Source organism: Gossypium hirsutum, chromosome A08 (genome assembly GCF_007990345.1).
Source record: "Gossypium hirsutum isolate 1008001.06 chromosome A08, Gossypium_hirsutum_v2.1, whole genome shotgun sequence".
NCBI classification, from domain to species: domain Eukaryota; kingdom Viridiplantae; phylum Streptophyta; class Magnoliopsida; order Malvales; family Malvaceae; genus Gossypium; species Gossypium hirsutum.
The window spans coordinates 35242649-35262785 of NC_053431.1; the positions used below are offsets into that span (position 1 = coordinate 35242649).

Here is a 20137-nt window from a genome sequence, read left to right on the forward strand (position 1 = left end):
CTGAATCAGATGATTTATTCATTTGACTTGATCCGTAGAAATCCCTAAGTTATATTATTATTTCTCTCGAGACTAATAACGTCTAACCCTAGGTTGATTAATTGAAATCTCTTTCTAATTAACACCCTAGTGTTGCATTAACTCGATCTATGGACTCCCTTATTAGGTTTTTCCCTAATACGGCAAAATCTTGTCACCCTATCTCTAGGCGTGCAATCAACTCCGCTTAATTACGACAAATTTACTCTTAGACAGGGACTTTTGCTCCTCTGAATAAGCGTATTAACTTGAATCAATATCTTGGAATATTAAAACAAGAATTAAGAACACATAATTAAGAACAAGTTAAATATTTATCATACAATTCGGATAATAATAACAAGATCCGTCTTAGATTTCGTTCCCCTTAGGTATTTAGAGGTTTGTTCATAATTATGAAAGAAAACATCTCAAAAGAATAAAGATAACAAAATATAAAGAAAACCCAAAACTCCTAAAGGAAATTGAAAGGAGATCTTCAGTCTTGATGATGAATACGGCTTCTGAAATGGATCAATCAACTTTCCTTGAGTAATTCATTACCTCCTACTCTCTGTGTGTCCCTCTAAGTGCCTTCTTAGGTGTTTAAATAGGCTTTGGAATGCCTAAAAGCCCTCAAAAGTAGCCTTTTCTGAATAGGACTAAACTTGGGCCCGACAGGGACACGCCCATGTGATACACCCGTGTGCGATTTCTTCAAGGCCGTGCTTAAGGCTGTTAAATAGGCACGAGCATGTGTTCTACCCATGTGAGGAACTCCAGGCCGTGCTGATTTCCCACGTTGGCCCGTTTTCTCCATTTTTGGCCCATTTCTCACTCTTTTTGCCCTCTTATGCTCACCTAAGTATAAAACATAAAATTGAAGAATTAAGAGCATCGGATTCACCAAATCTAAGGAGAATCATTCATAAATGTGCTAAGCATGGGATAAAAATATGCATAAATTACGATTTATCAAATACCCTCACACTTAAGCGTTTGCTTGTCCTCAATCAAAATCCTCAACTCACAATCAAAATAAATTCTTCTCAATTTATAGTCCCTATCAATAATACCTAAAAATAAACCATAAGTAATCATACATTGAGAATTCAACTGGATGAACATCAAAGTTTCAAACATTCCAAGTTGAGCATTTTATCACGAAAACATAGGTGTCTTCCCTCATCTAAGTGATTACCTTTGATTCAAAATATCAAAAAGTTTAACATCCTCACTAGAGGTTCACTCAAATCACTCGAGGTGTTTAAGGACAAAAAATGAAGCACTCATTAGTTAATATGAAAAGTTATTATCATAGGCTTGCATGAAAATCACATTTCCATCACTATGTATTGAGATGATACATCAATTAAAAGGTCTTTAGAGGGTTGTAACCTGGCTTTGGCTAGAGAGTGTGGTCACAAGCTAAAAGAGAAGGTTAGAATCCAGCTTTTCTTCATGGGATAAGGAGTTTAAAAACTTAAGCTCAAAAATAAAGAATTACTACTAATATGAATGCATGTTTTTTTTAGGAAAACAAGACAAATAACATAGAATTTTTCTAATTATTACAACGAAAAATAAAGCATAGCTAAGTAGTTAATTCAAATCAAATCTCGACAAAAATAGGGATCAAATTAGGGGATTTCAATAATAATGGGTTATGGGTTAATATTGAGGGTAAATCAATGAATGGCTTGTTAGGCTTAAAGGGGTTCACTAAGGGTTAATTATGAGGGTAGGCTTTTATGGAGTAAGTGAGTTAAAACTAAGTACCTTTATCATCTCGACATAACAAATCAATGGTGTGGTCCTGACATGCATAATCAAGCAAGTTTTATAATAACGATTCGATATTGACGCACTCAAAGCAACAATAAAAGTGAGCATGAAAGAAATAATATATGCTCTAAGGGCTCAAGATCTCACAAAAATTATGGCCTTTTGATGTTTAACTTGTGAATTTCAACTTAAGACAATACCTAAACTTGGGGAAACAGCCTAAATTTTTTTTTAAGTCTCAAAAATCAACTTATCATGCTTGATTTTCTAATTCCTTAAAGTTTAAACAGTCAATGCATAAATTCCTATGTTTTAATTCAAGACATATTAATAGAAAATCATAAATCAATCAAAATTCATTCTAATAATGATATGAGAAGATCACATGAGAATAAGACACAATTCAGGGATTTTTCTAATAATGATATAAAAGACCCCCACACTTAAGATGTACATTGCCCTTAATGTACAAAGTTAGATATACGATGATATAAATATAAGATCATAAGATAGGGAGAGAAGTGAAACTTCCTGAATGATGAATGGACTCCTTGAATTGGAGTTATGGAGAATAATCGGCCAAGGCAAACATAAGATTGGAGGAGGATACTCCGGTGGTGGTAGAGGTTGGGTTCCAAAACCACAATGTCCAACGAAGAGGTTATCGTGGTGGTCGACCAGGACATGGCAGTCGTGGAGAACCTTTTCCAGTGGAGTTTCAAGTTCCTAGGTGATGATGAGCTTTGGAGCCCTTTATAACTGTGATAACATCAAGAACTATTTAGAAAATATAAAGAAGCATAATTACTCGTAATAAAATAGCCGAAACTATAAATTGTTTAATAAAAATTATAAAAACTAAAAATGAAATAATATTAAAGGAAAATAAAATAAAAAGTACTTAAAGAAGATAAAAAAAGATAAAAGTAAAAATAATAAATAATAAATAAAAAGTTCTTAAACATCGTCATCGCTGGATGGTTCGCAAGGTGGTAGTGGCGATGAGATGTGAAGGTGCTGACAAATCTGATGTAGAGTAGCATCAATGTGATCAAAGCGCTAAAAACACTACTACTCAAATTGGGTAAGGCGCTCAGAGATGTCAGAGTATGAAGCCGTCGCATGAACTAGATGATGGATGGGTAGTGGTTGAGACGGTGGGTCCTCGTGCTGTGGTGGGACATCATCAGTAATGTCCTCTAGGTCCTCTTCCTCAGTGGACTGGACGAGGAGGTACTGGGGAGGGTGAACTCCACGTCATCGCTCAATCATCCTTATATGAAGCATGCTCGAAATGCCTTATAGGGACATCTTGCCGATGAGGGTAAATGAGGATGATTGTGCTACTGTGTTGAGGAGCTCGAAGTACCGTGCCAGTCTAGTCACATAGGGCCAATGGAGATGACTCCTCTCCTATGTCGCTCCGTCTGATGGCAAATGGCGAGGGCAATGAAATAAGCAAGGTCAAAGACGTGCCCGTTCGCCATACTCCATAAAAGGTAGGCGTCGTGAGTGTTGACGACGCCGGTGCTCTCTCACTGACCTGTCAGTGCTTGGGCCAAGAAGGCATGTAAGTACCTCAAGGATGGGGTGATGGCTGATGCCTTGGAGTGACTAGGGTCATAGGTGGCTGAAGCAGGAACGAGGGCCCTCCAGCAGTTGGAGGGAGACAAGTGGATGTGGAGATGGAGTGTGTCAAAATCATCGTCATCCATAAACTCCTTCGTATAAAGCCCTAAAGCGACGTTGAACTCAGGTACGCTCAACTGGCCGACTAACTCGCTGAGACAAAACTGGACCGTTACGGGATCATCGAACTCCGATATAACTACTTGAAGGTGGAAGGTCGAATAGATTTTGAGTGTGAGCTCGAGGTACGTCGGCTTGACGATCTCAAAGAATAGTCCCCACGGGTCAGTCGTCAAGAGGGCTTGGACTGCATCAGCCAGTTGGATTTGTTCGAGTGTGGTCTAGTCAATGCAGCAACCCCACCTAGGGATTGGCCCCGTAGTATTTGAAAAAGTTCCTCCTATGGTCCCGGTGGGAATTGGAGGAATGGGTGCCTGGTTTCAGTAGTAGGACCAGAGGATGACGTTGCTCCTTTCCTTTTCTTCGAGACGGGTATGGCGGTTTTCTTGTCGCGTGGATTTGACATAGTATGCAATAGGTTGGTGGAGGGAGGAGCGGAAAGATAAGTTGGCCACGGGTATGGGTAGTGATTTCTTAGCCGTGCGTGTGCTATGGTGGAAGGGGAAAAAGAAGGAAAAAGAAAGGAGAGAAGGGAATGTGGAAAAGAGAAAAAGAAAGGAAGGTTGAAGAGTGGCCAGTCGGTTGGCGCACGGCCGTGGCAGGGAGGGCATGTGAAGAAGTTGCGGTGGCTAGGGTTATGGATTTTGGGGAAGGGGATGATGAATAGTGGGGGTTTATATAGGTATTGGGGCACACGGCTGTCAGACACGATCGTGTACCCTTATTTTAGCCCGTGTGTTTCGCGATTTCAAATTTGGGCGCATCTGAAATTCATCCCATGCCTGGGTTCTTTGGGCGTGTCGCTGCACACGGCCGTGTTGCACGGCCATCTTCTACTTTGTTCGCTTCTCCCACGCCCGAGTGTATAGGTGCATGCCCGTGTTGGTTTATCAGTATTGAGCACAAGTGGTGGGCACGGGTGTTTTGCACGCCCATGTTAAATTCTTAGTTTCAACCACGGTTTCTAGACATGGGCGTGTCGCACACCCGTGTTGTTTTGACAGACTCACCCACGGCCACGTCGTACGGTCGTGGCAACTTATCACATCTCGTGTTGGGAAAAAAATTTGCCTTGTTTTCACACAGCCGTATCGTATGGTCATGTCTCCGCCTGTGGTGTTAGCACAGCCTAAGGCACACCGGTGTGCCTGGCCTTATGGATTAGAAAACCTGTGTTTCAAGGACTTAGTTAGTGATTAGATGTTAAAAACTAAAATTTTAAAGATATCAATATTGTTAGTGGTCGAGTTGCCTCCCAAGAAGTGCTTATTTATAGTCTAAGGTCGACTTACCTCGAATTCGCATAGTCATGGTGGTTTGAGGAGTTTACACTCCTCATCCTTGTTATCAATTTCATCAAAATAAAGTTTTAGACAAGTATTATTTACCTTGAACGTACCGAATTTGGGATGAATTACCTTGACTGTGTCGTATGGGAAAATGCTAAGTACCGTAAGAGGGATTTCTCCATTAAGTTCAGAGGTGGCAATCCGAGGGTCTGCTGTATCTAGTAGTACTTTGTCTCCAACCTTGAGTTGATTTGGTGAGATATTGAGCTTGTCATGGCATGGTTTTGGTTTATCATGTGTCCTCAGTTTATGTGTCTGCCATTCATCTAGTTCCTCAACTCGTAGCCTTCGTTCTTCATAGATAGGTCCCTTATTGTTACTCAAACATAGCTCATGTGTGCTCTTCGAACGTGTTTCCTACACAGAGAGTTTCACCACATGATCAGTACTAGTAGCGTGATTACCCTCGATTTTTGAGGCGTTTTTCAAATTACGAGCTTAAAGAGTGATTGTTTCATCACCCACACAAAGTGTGAGTTCACCTGTACCAACGTCAATTATCGTTCTAGTAGTTACTAAAAAGGGTCTCCCTAAAATTAAAGGCACGTTACTATCCTCCTCTATGTCTAGAACAACGAAATCAACTAGGAATATAAATTTGTCAATTTTAACGAGTACATCTTCAATAATACCCCTAGGAAATCTGATTGTTTTATCTGCTAATTGAACGCTCATCCTAGTTTGTTTGGGTTTCCCAAGTCCTAGTTGCTTAAACATTTTATAAGGCATGACATTGATACTAGCCCCTAGATCAACCAAGGCATTATTAACATCTAAGCTACCAATTAAACAAGGAATCATAAAACTCCCTGGATCTTTCAATTTGTTGGCCAGCTTATTCTGCAGAATGGCTGAGCAAACTACATTCATCTCCACATGCGATGCCTCGTCTAACTTCCGCTAATTTTCTAAAAGCTCCTGTAAAAATTTGACTACGTTCGGCATTTATGAAAGAGCCTCAATAAACGGTAAGTTAATATGTAATTGCTTTAAAAGTTTAAGGAATTTACTGAATTGTTCGTCTGAGTGGTCTTTCCTTGTCGCATTAGGGTATGGTACACGTGGTTTGTACTATTTACTCACCCATTTTTGGTCAGTGTGGTCCACCTCACCTTTACCTTTACTTACCATAGTTTCTTACCTCGGTTCTGGTTCAAGTGCAACTAACCCTTCCACATCTTGAATGGTAATCGAATTGAGCTGCTCTCTTGGGTTAGATTCAGTGTTACCTAGTAGGCTACCTTGTGGTCGTTCAGATATCAATTTAGCGAGCTGGCCTATCTGAGTTTTGGGCCCTTGGATCGACGCTTGTTGATTCTTAAGTGTTGTTTCAGTATTCTGAAAATGAGTTTCTGACACCGAGATGAATTTTGTTAGTATCTTTTCAAGGTTCGGCTTTTTCTCTTGTTGGTAAGGTGGTTGTTGGAAGCCTGGAGGTGATGGTGGTCTCTGATTCCCTGGCCTCCCCATGAGAAATTTGGGTGGTTCCTCCATGCTGCATTGTAAGTGTTGCTATAGGGATTATTTTGAGGTTGAGGATTATTACCCATATAATTTAATTGCTCATTTTCCATGTTGTGGCCATAAAGTGGGTATTTTGAATTGCTCGCTCCTCCTTCACTTGCATTGTATTGCATCACTGGGTGAACCTGTAAAAAACCAAGAAAACCATTAATTTTTCTATTCAAAAGTTATACCTGATTAGAGAGCATGGTGACTGAATCGATGTTAAAAACGTCGAATACTTTCATTGGCTTTGTCCTCATGACTTGCCACTGATAATTATTCAGTGACATCTCTTTTATAAATTCATAAGCATCCTCAGGTGTCTTATTATTGATAGTCCCACTAGCAGTTGCGTCAACCATCTGTCTAGTTGAAGGATTCAGGCCATTGTGAAAAGTTTGAACATGTAGCCAGAGTGGTAGTCCTGGTGAGGGCACCTTCTCAATAGGTCCTTGTATCTCTCCCATGCATCATAGAGTGTTTCTAGATCCACCTACACAAAATAAGAGATATCATTCCTTACTTTAGCCGTTTTAGCCAGTGGAAAATATTTTAGTAAAAACATCTCGGTCATTTGTTCCCAAGTAGTGATTGACCGTCATGGTAACGAGTTTAACCACTGTTTAGCCTTATTCCTTAATGAAAAGGGAAATAACCGAAGATGTATGGCATCATCAGAAACGCCATTGATTTTAAATGTGTCGCAAAACTCCAGAAAATTCGCCAAGTGATTGTTTGGATCCTCATCCTGCAAACCATCAAACTGAACAAATTGCTGTATCATTTGAATCATGTTAGGTTTCAGTTCAAAATTATTTGCAGCAATAGCAAGACTAACTATACTTGACTCAGTTCCTATTAAATTTGGTTTAGCATAATCATACATAGTGCACGGAGTAGGATTCTAATTTACTGGATCAGCAGTAATTGCAGGAGGTAGCGAATTTTCTTGATTTTCAGCCATCTCCTCGTTTGTGGTTTGAATATCGTCCTCTTGCTCTTCCTTTGTGTATCTTAAGCTTCGCCTTATTTCTCTTCAATTTTTTCGAGCTGTGCGATCGATCTCACTATAAAAAAGTAATGGTCCTGACGAGTTTCTTCTGGTCATAAACTAGAAAAACCTGTCAGAAGCAAATAAAAGAGAAAATTAGGAAAGAAAAGAAAATTTTAAATTGCAAATAAAGTAAAATGGCTAAAGTAATAAAAATTGAGTGTTCCTAATATCTTAGTTCCCTGGCAACGGCGCCAAAAACTTGATATGTGATATTCGCGATAGGTTTTAAAAATTTATAATTAATCGTTCTTGAAACTAACTATTGTCACGATGAAGGCAAGTGTACCTATCGAACAGTAGTATAGCTTTAGCAAGACCGGATTATCGAACCCAAAGGAATGAAGAGTACTAGTAATTACTTTCTTTTTATTATCTAGCCTAAAAATTAAGGGATTTGTTTATCTAAACTAATGGTGCACAGAGAGAAAATTGAGAAAAGGATTTTGGGAAGACTCAATTGATTAAGACAATACCCAAGGAAAAATCTACTTAGACTTCACTTCTTATTTGACTCTGAATCAGATGAGTTATTCATTTGACTTGATCTGTAGAAATCCCTAAGTTATATTATTATCTCTCTCAAGACTAATAACATCTAACCCTAGGTTGATTAATTGAAATCTCTTTCTAATTAACACCCTAGTGTTGCATTAACTTGATCTATGGACTCCCTTATTAGGTTTCACCCTAATTCGGCAAAATCTTGTCACCCTATCTCTAGGCATGTAATCAACTCTGCTTAATTACGATAAATTTACTCTTAGACAGGGACTTTTGCTCCTCTGAATAACCGCATTTACTTGAATCAATATCCTGGAATATTAAAACAAGAATTAAGAACACATAATTAAGAAAGTCAAATATTTATCATACAATTCAGATAATAATAACAAGATTCGTCTTAGGTTTCATTCTCCATAGGTATTTAGGGGGTTTAGTTCATAATTATGGAAGAAAACATCTCAAACGGATAAAGATAACAAAACATAAAGAAATCCCAAAACTCCTGAAGGAAATTGAAGGGAGATCTTCAGTCTTGAAAATGAATCCTGCTTCTGAGATGGATCAATCGGCTTTCATTGAGTAATTCCTTGCCTCCTACTCTATGTGTGTCCCTCTAAGTGCCTCATCAGGTGTTTAAGTACGCTTTAGAATGCCTAAAATCCCTCAAAAGTAGCCTTTTTCGAATAGGACTAAACTTGGGCTCGATAGGGACACGCCCGTGTGACACGCCCATGTGACACGCCCGTGTGCTATTTCCCATGTCAGCCCGTTTTCTCCATTTTTTGGCTCGTTTGTCTCTCTTTTATCCCTCCTATGCTCACCTAAGTATAAAACATTAAATTAAATAATTAGGAGCATCGAATTCACCAAATCTAAGGAGAAATCATTCATAAATGTGCTAAGCATGGGATAAAAATATGTATAAGTTACGGTTTATCAAATATGCATAGCTATATGCTTGAAAGTATGATGCTTCTAGGTAGTGTGTATAAAAGCTATGATATTTTGAGATTATTTTCTAAGCTATGTGATTGTCTAACTTGAAAGGTTGTTGTTGTTTAGGCTAATGCCAAGTCATGTTGGATTATTTCAAATTGTTTTTATGCTTATAAATTGAAAAGGTAAGCTTTGTTTATGGATTACGAACTTACTAAGCATTACATGCTTACTTCATGTTATTCCTTTTGCTTTTCTAAAGAGTTGGAAGCTCGTTCGGATTGGAAGTTTGTTAGAGATCCATCACACTATTCATCGACTAAATCGATAGATTTTGATTTTTTTTGGGTAATGGTTATAATGGCATGTATAGGTGTCTTGTTTAATGAATTTAACCATTATATGTGGCTTGTATATATGTTATTTTGGTTGATTAACTAGTTGGTGTGATATTAAGATTAAATGGTGTGTTTTGTGGTTGTTAACTTGATGTTGTGATGGTTAAGATGATGGTAAGGAAATGTTGATGGAAATGGTATGGTAGCAATTAATGGTTGGAGTGAATGAATATAGCATGATGTTGAAAATGGCTAGGTTTGATAGTTTTAAAGTGATCATATTTTGGTAAAATTGGTATGATACATTTTAGTTGTAGAAATGGTCATTTGGTATTGGGTATGCATGCATTTTTTGGTATATGAACATATGGTAAAATATGGCTTACAAATTGTTTAATTGGTAATTTTTAGTGAATGAAATGGTTAGGTGTTAGGTAAGTTTTATTGTTGAAATTGAGGTGCTATTTTGGAATATTGTTTGAATGGATAGTTTCTATGTTGTGTAAGCTGGAATATGCAAATGTAAACTGTGTTTTGGAAGCTTGATTTTAGGAGTAAATAGCTTGTCCATGAGGTGTGAGTTTGGTGAGAAAAATGGCTTGGAAATGGCCTATTTTTCGTCCACACGTGGCTAGAGGCCCCATGGTTGAGACATATGGTCGTGTCTCTTCCCGTATGTTTACTACCATGCATGTTAACCTAAAATTCAATGTACAGAGGACACACGACCGAGCGACACGCCCATGGGGCTGACCGTGTGTCACACATGGCCTAGACACATGCCCGTGTGTCTACCCATGTGGACCATTTGGGGGCTACTCTCCAAGCCATTGGTCACCCTTAAAAAATCATACACTTCCATATGTTCAATGGCATATCCCATGATATATATGGACACTTAAACATGCAACATTATAGCATCACTATGACCCCTTTTCATACTAGTCCATTAGTATTCACACAACCTTATCTTTTAGTCATTCCACACCAATTTCATGGTTTACCATATTCCTTATTATCAATCCATTATTAGTGCTAAATCATGAAACCACATACTAGCAAATAAATAGACATCCATCAAACCAACACATGCACATCTTAGTATGCATGTAAAGGTAAACTTAGGGATACATCCCAATCATTAACATGGACCAAATCACATGGCCAAATACAAAATAATCAATGCCAAACTGAGCCATTACACTTGGCTACTTCAACATGACACATATACACAAAATATACAAGTTTCCTATACATGCCATGACCAAAACAATGAAACCCTTTTACACTCAAAATCCTTGAAGATAGTGTGATCCGAGGTCCGACGTCTCCCGATCCTTTGAGCTAGCTTGACGTATCTAAAGGGAAGGGAAAAGAGAGGAGGGTAATCTTTAAAGCTTAGTAAGTACACATACAAATAATCTACATTTTGCAACTATTGATAATCTAAGCATAATTACTTATCCATTATGATACTTTTCATCATGTCATATGTATAATTACCTTCTATATTCATATGCACATGCTTATCCAAATACATATCTTTCATAATATCATCATATATTAAGTCCTCATAGGGTTTTAGTACATACTTGTGCCATCTTGCACACATATGGCTTACTTAAATTTTACTTTCGAAATTCATATTACGTTACCCGTTGAACACTTGGAATATGATTCGGACACACGGAAGAAATGCATAGAAGTGCCTGAGTGTAGCCTTGGCTACCTGACAAAAAGTGCCCGAAAGTGCCTCATATCACAGAATCACATGCCGCTCTCAACGGGACTACTCAAATAGCTAAGAGAGTATTCGAACACAACTCAGGATACCCATCACCTGAGCCCTAGCATGTATCACATATTAAATGAGCTCATAACACACATGACTATCCTAGTGACATGTCACTTGTATCCTCAACTATTCCTAAGGTTCAAACGGGATTTTAAACTTCCAGACCTTTACCGAACGTACTCGCATAATGGTTTCTTTCACATAGCCAACGTCTCATAATTGTATAGCAAAGCATCAAAACATGATATATTATCAACATATCCAAATAAGCATATTAATCATACATATATCAATAAATCATTTAATAACAATATTAATGTATTTATTTGCATATGTACTTACCTCGGAACAAAATATTAGAAATTGAGCCTAAACTTGTAAACCTTATTCTTTCCGCAATCAAGGCCCGTGTCTCGTTTCTCTTGATCTATAATACCAAATTTAGCTCATTTGATACATACATTACTCAAAACGACCCAAAATTCAGACTTGGGTAAAATTACTATTTTACCCCTATACTTTCATATACTTGCAATTTAGTCCCTAGGTTCGAATAATACAATGTATGGGATTTCTTAGTTACCCAAGCCTAGCCGAACATTTTTCATGTTCATAAAAGTCCATATTTTCCTTCCTTTCACATTTTTCTACCCTTTTCTACAACTTTTACAAAATAGTCCTTAAAGCCCTTTTCATGAAAATCTACTTAGTAAAAGTTATTTACCATCCTTTAAACTCTCATATCCCTCCAAAAATCATCAAAACATAAGCTTCTCATGCATTGGTAAATTTCTTAACATGAACCCTAGCTTGAAATATGGGTAGAAAAAGAGAGAGCGAGTTACCGGGATTTTAAAAATACGAAGAACATTAAAAATGGGACTTGGGAACACTTACTATAGAGCTTGGAAAGCTTGAAAACCCTAGCTATGGAGAATCCTAAAATTTTAGCAGCAACATGGAGAGGATGATTTGATTTTTTACTTATTTTCCCTTTTTTTTTCATTGATATACCGAAGACCAAAATGCCTCTCAATACTAAACCTTCAAAAATTTCCATTCATGCCCATTTTTGTCCAAAAACTTAGAAATTGGGTAAATTGCTCTTTAATACCTCCTAATTAATAATCCAAAGCAATTTCATACAAATTTCTTCTAAAACACAAATTTTGCAACTTATTCAATTTGGTCCCTAATTTCCAATTGGACACCTTATACTTAGAATTTTTTCATGAAACTTTAACACATGCATATATTTATATTCTAAACCTCATAAAAATCATAAAATCAATATTTTAACATCAGATTTGTGGTCCCAAAACCACTATTCGGACTAGGCTCTATTTTGGGATGTTATAATTTTGGTCATTTGGTAATTAAAAGAATAAAAAGGGAAAAATAAGTCAAAATTGGTGTCCACCTTCTTCCTTCATTGCCAAATTGCAAGACACCATAGCTAGGGTTTGTTCAACATTTTCAAGCTTGATTGTAAGTGGATCCTGGCCTCGTTTTTAATGTTCTTTGCATTTTTGAAGTCCTTGAAGGATGATCTACCCATTTCTAACTATATTTTGAGCTAGGGTTTATGTATAAAATTTGACCCATGTGTAACATGCTTGTATTTTGATGATTAATGAAGGAATATGAATGTTTAATGCATGATAAACATCTTTTACTAGGTGATTTTTAGTGAAAACACCTGAACAAGGGACTGTTTGTAAAAGTGAAAGAGAATAGAAATAATGTGAAATAAAAGAAAATATGGGCTGATATGAGCATAGTAAAGGTTTTTCTAGGCTTGGGTAACCATGAAAATGCATGCATTTCATTTTGCGAGTCTAGGGACCAAAGTGCAAATATGTGAAAGTTTAAAGGTCAAAATGTAAATTTGAAAAGTATGAATTATGGACCCATATGAACAATGTGAATAATAAATAAGTTAAATTTGGCATTATAGATCAAGAAAAATGTGAATCGGGACTTGATCGATGAATGAATACATTACACGACGATTAAGCTCAATTCTCATCATTTTGTACTTAGGTAAGTACACATGCAAATAATGTGGTGTTGTAGTATGTTTTAATTCTTTAATATGTTACAATAAATGTTTCATTGTAATTATGAGTTATATGCTTGCTGATTATTATGAAAGCATGAATATTATTATGGTCCTTATCCACGACGTTACGAGCAAGTACAATGGAGATACTATATGCAAGTGCGGAAAAATCCCGTTTGAACCTTAGGAATAGTTTAGGATACAAGTGACATGTCACTAGGAACTAAGACATTCGAACTCGTTGAGTGGTCTGGGTTCGTGAGATATGTGGCATCCGAGCTTGTTGAGAGGTCCGAGTTCATTATAGATGTGTTACATGTTATGTGGTAGCTTTGGCTACGTTTGTATATGTGGCACTTATGTGCAAGGTTTTCGCTTATCCAATTGTATTTCGAGAGTTCAACGGGTAATGTAATGAATGTAATGAAAGTCCCGAGGAAGACATATGGATACTTTACGATGAGTACAGGTACGTATGCTAAACCTATGAGTAATGCCTTAATAAAATCGATTTACAATAAGCAAGTATATATGTGCGTATGATGAGTAAATAGAAAGGTTTGAATGATGAATAATCTTTATGTATATGTTGCTATGTTTCTGCATGTTTATTCCTTACTATCAATTCATATTATTTGTATGTGGACTTACTAAGCTATAATGCTTACTCCCCTCTCTTTTCCATCCTTTGTAGTTCTGCCAAGCTAACTTGGGGATCAGAAGCTGTCGGAATATTCGATCACACTTTCAAAAGACTATTGGGTATAGTGAAATTATTATTTTGAGTATGGCATGTATAGGAAACTTTGTCATTTTGTGATATGTGTCATGCTATTTGGCCAAATTGTGAAGGCCTATGATAATGATGATTCATTTTGTAATGGCCATGTGATATGACTCATATTTGATCATTTGGGTTGTAATCTAATTATCCATGCATGCATGTTCTAGTGTTTTGATGATAGAATATGTTGTTGCTTGGTGAGTGCAGGAAAATGCTGTGATATGTTGTTGATTGATGAATGTATGGAAAAGTATGAATTGGGTGCTAAAGGATAAGGGATGACCTAATGGCTTAAAATGACTATAAGTATGAATGCAGAATTTGAAGTCATGATAATAAGTTTAATAATGCGTGAAATTGGTGTGGAATGCCTATAATAGTGTAACAAATGAATGTGCAATAGGATGACTTTATGAAGACGTGAGAGTGCCATGGTGTGGAATATTTGAGTGCTTAAATATGTCATGTTGCATGTTATAAAGTATGTTTTAATGTATGAGTGATTGTGGGTGAATATTGGCTTGGGAAATAGCCTTTAAATGGTCCACACAGTCTGTCCCATGGGCATGTTGAATGGCTGTGTGTCCTCTGCACCTAAAATTTCTAAGTCAGTATGCATGGTAGTAGACACACGGGCAAAGATAGCCGTGTGGAGGACACGGCCTAGCACACGGGCGTGTGCCTTGGCTGTGTGCCCCTAAATGATTGATGACGTCATAAACAGAATGTCCAGGTTTCTAGACACGGGCGATGACACGGGCGTGTCTAGGCCCTGTGAGGGACACGGGCGTGTGCTCAGCCATGTGAAAACCCCTGTTGGTTTGAAATAAAAAATAAATTTTAGTAATTCCACACGGGTAAGGGACACGGGCATGTCCCAATGCACACGGGTGTGTACATTTCCTCCACACAGGTGTGTGAGGCTTAAATCTAGAAACTTTCTTAGAATTTTCTTAAGTTCTTAGTTTTGTTTCGGATTGCTTTTATTGTATGTTTTGGACCTCATAGGTCCATAATAAGGATAATATGATCTTGTTTGATCGGTTTAATGTGGAATGAAATTTTGTGACCCGGTTTTACATGTTTGTGAATGTTTAAGTCTGAAATGCCTCAAACCCTGTCATGGTGGCGGTTACGGGTAAGGGGTGTTACATTTAGTGGTATCAGAGCTATGGTTTAGTCAATTCTTGGACTAACCTAGCGTATTTGAGTCTAGCTATACATGTCATACATATATATATGTATAAGTAATGATAGTGTGATGACTCCTGAAAATATTCAAATGTGTTTTCATATAGCAAATGGATCCCGACAGAGTAGTGGTGGATGACATAGAAAGTAATGCATTTGCTCTAGCGGAAAGAGCGGTGCCATTAAAAAGTAAAGCCGAAACTGTCAGTAGAGGGGAAGGAGGTAGAAAGGTCACTCTCAACATGATGAATGCATGGTATATGGAGTTTGTTCGAACGAACCCGAATGCTCAACCTCCCCCAAATTCTCAACCTGCACCTGCGATACCTCAACATATGGATTTCATGAGATTTACTAGAATACCTATTGATAGAATCCGGAAACAAGGTGCTGAAGAATTTAGGGCAAATGCCAAAAATGACCCTGAAGGAGCGGAGTTCTGGTTAGAGAACTCGATAGGAGTATTTGATGAATTGTCATGTACACCTGAGGAGTGTTTAAAATGTACCATATCCCTGTTGAGAGATGCGGCGTATTACTGGTGGAGAACGCTGATATCTGTAGTACCACTAGAGAGGGTTACTTGGGAATTCTTTCAAGAGGAATTTCAAAAGAAATACATTTGTGAAAGATTCATTGAACAGAAGCATAAAGAATTCCTAGAATTGAAAGAAGGTCATATGACAGTTAGTGAATATAAGAGAGAATTCGTCAAACTTAGCAAATATGCTCGGGAGTGCGTACCCTCTGAGGCTAAAATGTGCAGAGGATTTCAAGATGGAGTCAATGAGGATATTAAGACATTAGTGGGTATTCTCGAGTTGAAAGAATTTGTGGTACTTTTTGAACGGGCCTGTAAAGCCGAAAACTTGGTTAAAGAAAGGAAGAAGGGCGAGTATGATGTAAGATACAAGAAAGAGGTACATGAGTAAGTCATTGCCGTCCTAGTCTAAGAAATCTAGAGAGATGTATTCTCATTCACATGTGTCAGCTGGACATTCATACGGGAATCATAAAAAGTAGAATTCAAGTTTCAGATCTCAAGTTACGTCTGTGGCAAGCATGGATAACGCTAAACCTTCCAAGGCTGAATGTCCGCAATGTGGTAGATGTCATTCTCGTAACTGTAGAGTGTGTGAAGGATCATGTTTTAAATGTGGTTCTTTAGACCACTTTATAAAGGACTATCCCGAGATGATGGAAAAAGAAAGATTTCAGAGTCCAAGACTGAGTGGCGCAGCTTCTAGAGGAAGACCCTCGAGAAATGCTGGGCATGGGTTCGATAGTAAGAATGTGATACGAGACACAGCAGTGAGGTCTGAGGCTAAGGCTCTGGCTAGAGCCTATGCTATACGTGCATGCGAAGATGCAACTTCTCCTCATGTGATCACTGGTAAATTTTCTCTCTATGATACTAATGTTTTCTTTGATAGACCCTGGCTCCACTCATTCGTATGTGTGTATGAAATTGGCATCTAGTTTGAATATTTCTATATAGTCTACAGAATTTGTAATCAAGGTGTCTAACCTATTAGGAAAGCATGTGATAGTTTTTTCCAACATCTACCGATATGGTATTGTAACCTGGATTTCTGAATCTTGGGAGTTTTTTTATCTTGGATTTCTTTGTCTCGGACTACTTTACTGGGTTTTCTTGCCATATCTATTCCATAAATTATTGATCGTAGCTCGTTCCTAAAGTGCATCTTTTGGCTTATAATGACTATGTCAACTATGGTTATGTTTCTAGTTTGATTATAGAACATGATGATTCTAGTATATGGATTTCTATTCTAAAGTAAGTTAATCAAGTTAATACTTTTTGTCAGAATATTCTTGTAATTATGAGTTAATGTAGTTGAAATGGATTTTGATTGACATGAGAAGTGAATTTTGAATGATTTCATGTTGAATCGTTCTATCGATCGGAAGGGAGGATTTCTTGAAATGTTATCATTGATGATTGAGACTAACTTGGTTGTTAATTTGGTATTGGTTTTTGTTTGGAAAATTAAATAGGATATTAACATCTGTGAATGAAATTTTATTTCTTTTCGGGTAAAAGACAGATAGCCTGAATGAAGAGTGTATATATCTTAAAAGATTTCGATATGATGAAAAGCTGCTTTGAATGATAAAATTTTTGTCTTGTGAAAGTTGAAAGGTTTATAACATGTTAATAAAGCTTTGAATAGACGAGAACATTGTTAACCGAAGCTTTAGAACTGGTTAGTCTGCATTAGGCAGAGACTTCTAGATTTTGAACGATATGCTGTTAAGTTGTTTATGATGCGTTATAAAACAAAAGGTAGTGTAATAACTCAACATATCTGATGTTATAGCCAGATCTGAGTTTGTGATAGTATAGATGAATTGAGTTAGTTATTGTATGGTCTTTGAGAAACGAAAATGTGATTTCAAGTGCTTGGGTAGAAAATCCTGAGCTTATACAGAGAGTTTGCAAGAAAATTCACAGGAGTGATGTGTTGGTGCTCAAGTTTTGAACTCGACGTTTCTGATCTTTGTATTTGGATACATGAATTATTATTAGGATTATTCTTATCTTTGAAAGAGAAAGATGTTTTGTGGCTTGTTGTTGAATGTTTGATGAAATCTACAAATCATTTCGGTATGTGTTGAATTCTCGCTTAACGGATCAATGGAATCATGTATCTTTGAGATTGTCAAATTTTGTAGTATGTTAGGTCTCTTTAAGCGGATTGAGATCATGACTCTAGTATGAGAAATTAAAGAGCGGAGTGTTAAGCATAGCCTGAGTAAAAGTTCTTTAGCAATGATTATGTGATAGTGGAGTTTATGTGAAAACCAAACCACTCTTTTGGAAAGATTTTCGAGGATGAAAATCCCTAAAGGGGGGAGAATTGTAACATCCCAAATTAAGGCCTAGTCAGAATAGTGGTTTCGGGACCACAAATTTGACGTAAGAAAATTTATTTTTATTATATTTTTATGGTCTATGATTTCACGGAATGACTTCGTGAAAATTTTGTTCGAAAATGTTGACGTTTGGGCACTCAATTTAGTCAAAAGAACTAAATTGTAAAAAGTGAAAAAGTTGAGTTCCACATGTAAGAAGTGTCCAATTGTTATGAGCTTTTAAATTGGAGGTCCTTAAATGGTAATACGACCATTGGTTAATTGTTGGAAAAATATGAACATGAAATGGGTGTAACAAAATATTTTTAAGTTAGGGGCATTTTGTTAATCTAATAATTAAAAGAATTAAAAAGGGAAAATAAGCACAAATTGGCTATCATCTTCTCCATCCAGCCGAAACTAGCATGGACACCATGGCTAGGGTTTGGTTCAAGCTTCCTAACTCATTTGTAAGTGATCTCGAGCCCTGTTTTTAATGTTCTTTACATTTTTGAAGTCCCAGTAACATGATCTACTCATTTCTACCATTATTTTGAGCTAGGTTTTATGTTTAAAAATTTACCCATGAATGTCTAATGGTAGAAAATGAGTGTTGGGTGTTAGATAAATGGCTTTTACTAAACGATTTTTGACGAAAACATCTGAAAGGATCATTTTGTAAAAGTTGTAAAAATGGTATAAAAGGGTGTTATGATGAGAATTTTAGTTTGCTAAAGTTATGAAAATGGTTCGGCTAGGCCTATAGAATAGGAAAATTGAATAAAAATCACTTTACGAGCCTAGGGGCAAAAGTGTAATTTTGACAAAGTTTAGGGGAAAAAATATAATTTTTCCAAAATATGATTTTGGGTCAATTTGAATAATGTGAGTCCTAAATAGGCTAAATTTGAAATGATAGATCAAGGAAATCGAGATTCAGGCTTAAATTGGGAAAATATAAGTTTTGGACTAAAATGGTAATTTTGTCGTTTCTGTATTCGAGGCAAGTTCACCTGATTTAATAAGCATATTATTCATGTTATTATTGTTATAGATGAAATATATCTTGCTATGATTGTATTGAATTTGACGTTAATGGACATTTGATGAAATTGACATTTTAAATGAAATGAATAAGTTTGTATGGAAACTAGATGATATGTTATTTTTTGTTGTATGGACTAATGCCCAAATAAACATGAAAATTTGTTGAATTGAATGTACATTGCATGATCATCTATGCATATTGATATGCTAGATGATAAGAGAAAGTCTTGGTTGAATAAAAAGGGATATCCGATGGATAAATCATTGTTTATATGACATGAGATCCTGCATGTGTTGCAGAAAAGGATTTAGCCCGGGTGGGTAATCCGTTGATCTCAATATAGAAAGGATGTAGCCCGGACGGGTGTTCCTCAAGTGATCAAGCCTCCCGAAGAATATGGGTGCATTAAGGATTTAGCCCAGATGGGTAATCTGATTAAAGACTAAATTTAGCCTAGACTGGTAATTCAGATCTGAACTTATGAGAGTGTATGTCATTGTAAGGGATTTAACTTGAACTGGTAATCTCGACAACACTGTGGGAGTTATGATAGGGGGGATTTAGCCTAGAATGGTAATCCCGCTGTAACAAGTGAGGTTCATGGGAGTGCATACTTGAAATGATCGCTTGCCTAACTTGACAATAAATGTGATATGCATCGAGATTTCGAGGAATTCAACAAGAATTAATATGAGAAATGGAATGGAAATACTTGAAATGGTAAACTCATCTATGCTTAAATGATACTAGTATGATGTATATGATTGTCATGTTTTGATGAGTGGTTGTGCTAAGAGATAGCACAGGTACGTACTCGAAATTCATGAGCATGTGTTTGCCATGTGAAACCCACGGACTTGTGATAAGAATGAAAGTGAATGAGTGATACTTATGAGAGTAATTTCATGAAAATCTTGTGATGGTATCACTATATTGTACTAAAATAGTTTGGACAGCTGCAGTAGTCCTATTTTGAGAATCTACCAAAAATTTTGGAAACGGAATTAGGGACTAAATAAAATTTCAAATTAAAGCTTATCGAGTCTAGTTTCAGATAAAGGAAAGTGTAAGAAAAGGAATCTCATATGATGAGGTATTTGAATTTTTGTGAAATAGGGTCAGAATGATCTCAGACTCCCCT

At 36.8% G+C, this 20137-nt stretch overlaps 1 protein-coding gene and 1 non-coding gene across 2 annotated transcripts in view; both read left to right on the forward strand.

Annotated features, from left to right (window-relative positions):
* Window positions 1–6826: 6826 nt before the first annotated feature.
* LOC121205155 (small nucleolar RNA R71) lies at window positions 6827–6933 on the forward strand. The gene has a single exon (XR_005900240.1). It is a non-coding gene; the product is annotated as a small nucleolar RNA R71 (small nucleolar RNA).
* An 8248-nt stretch (window positions 6934–15181) lies between these two features.
* LOC121205012 (uncharacterized) overlaps window positions 15182–20137 on the forward strand; it is a 42860-nt gene continuing 37904 nt past the window's right edge. The window contains exons 1-3 of the mRNA XM_041075945.1: window positions 15182–15301; window positions 15716–15991; window positions 16095–16464. Coding sequence (XP_040931879.1) covers window positions 15182–15301; window positions 15716–15991; window positions 16095–16464 — 766 coding nt within the window. The remainder of the gene's footprint in view (window positions 15302–15715; window positions 15992–16094; window positions 16465–20137) is intronic.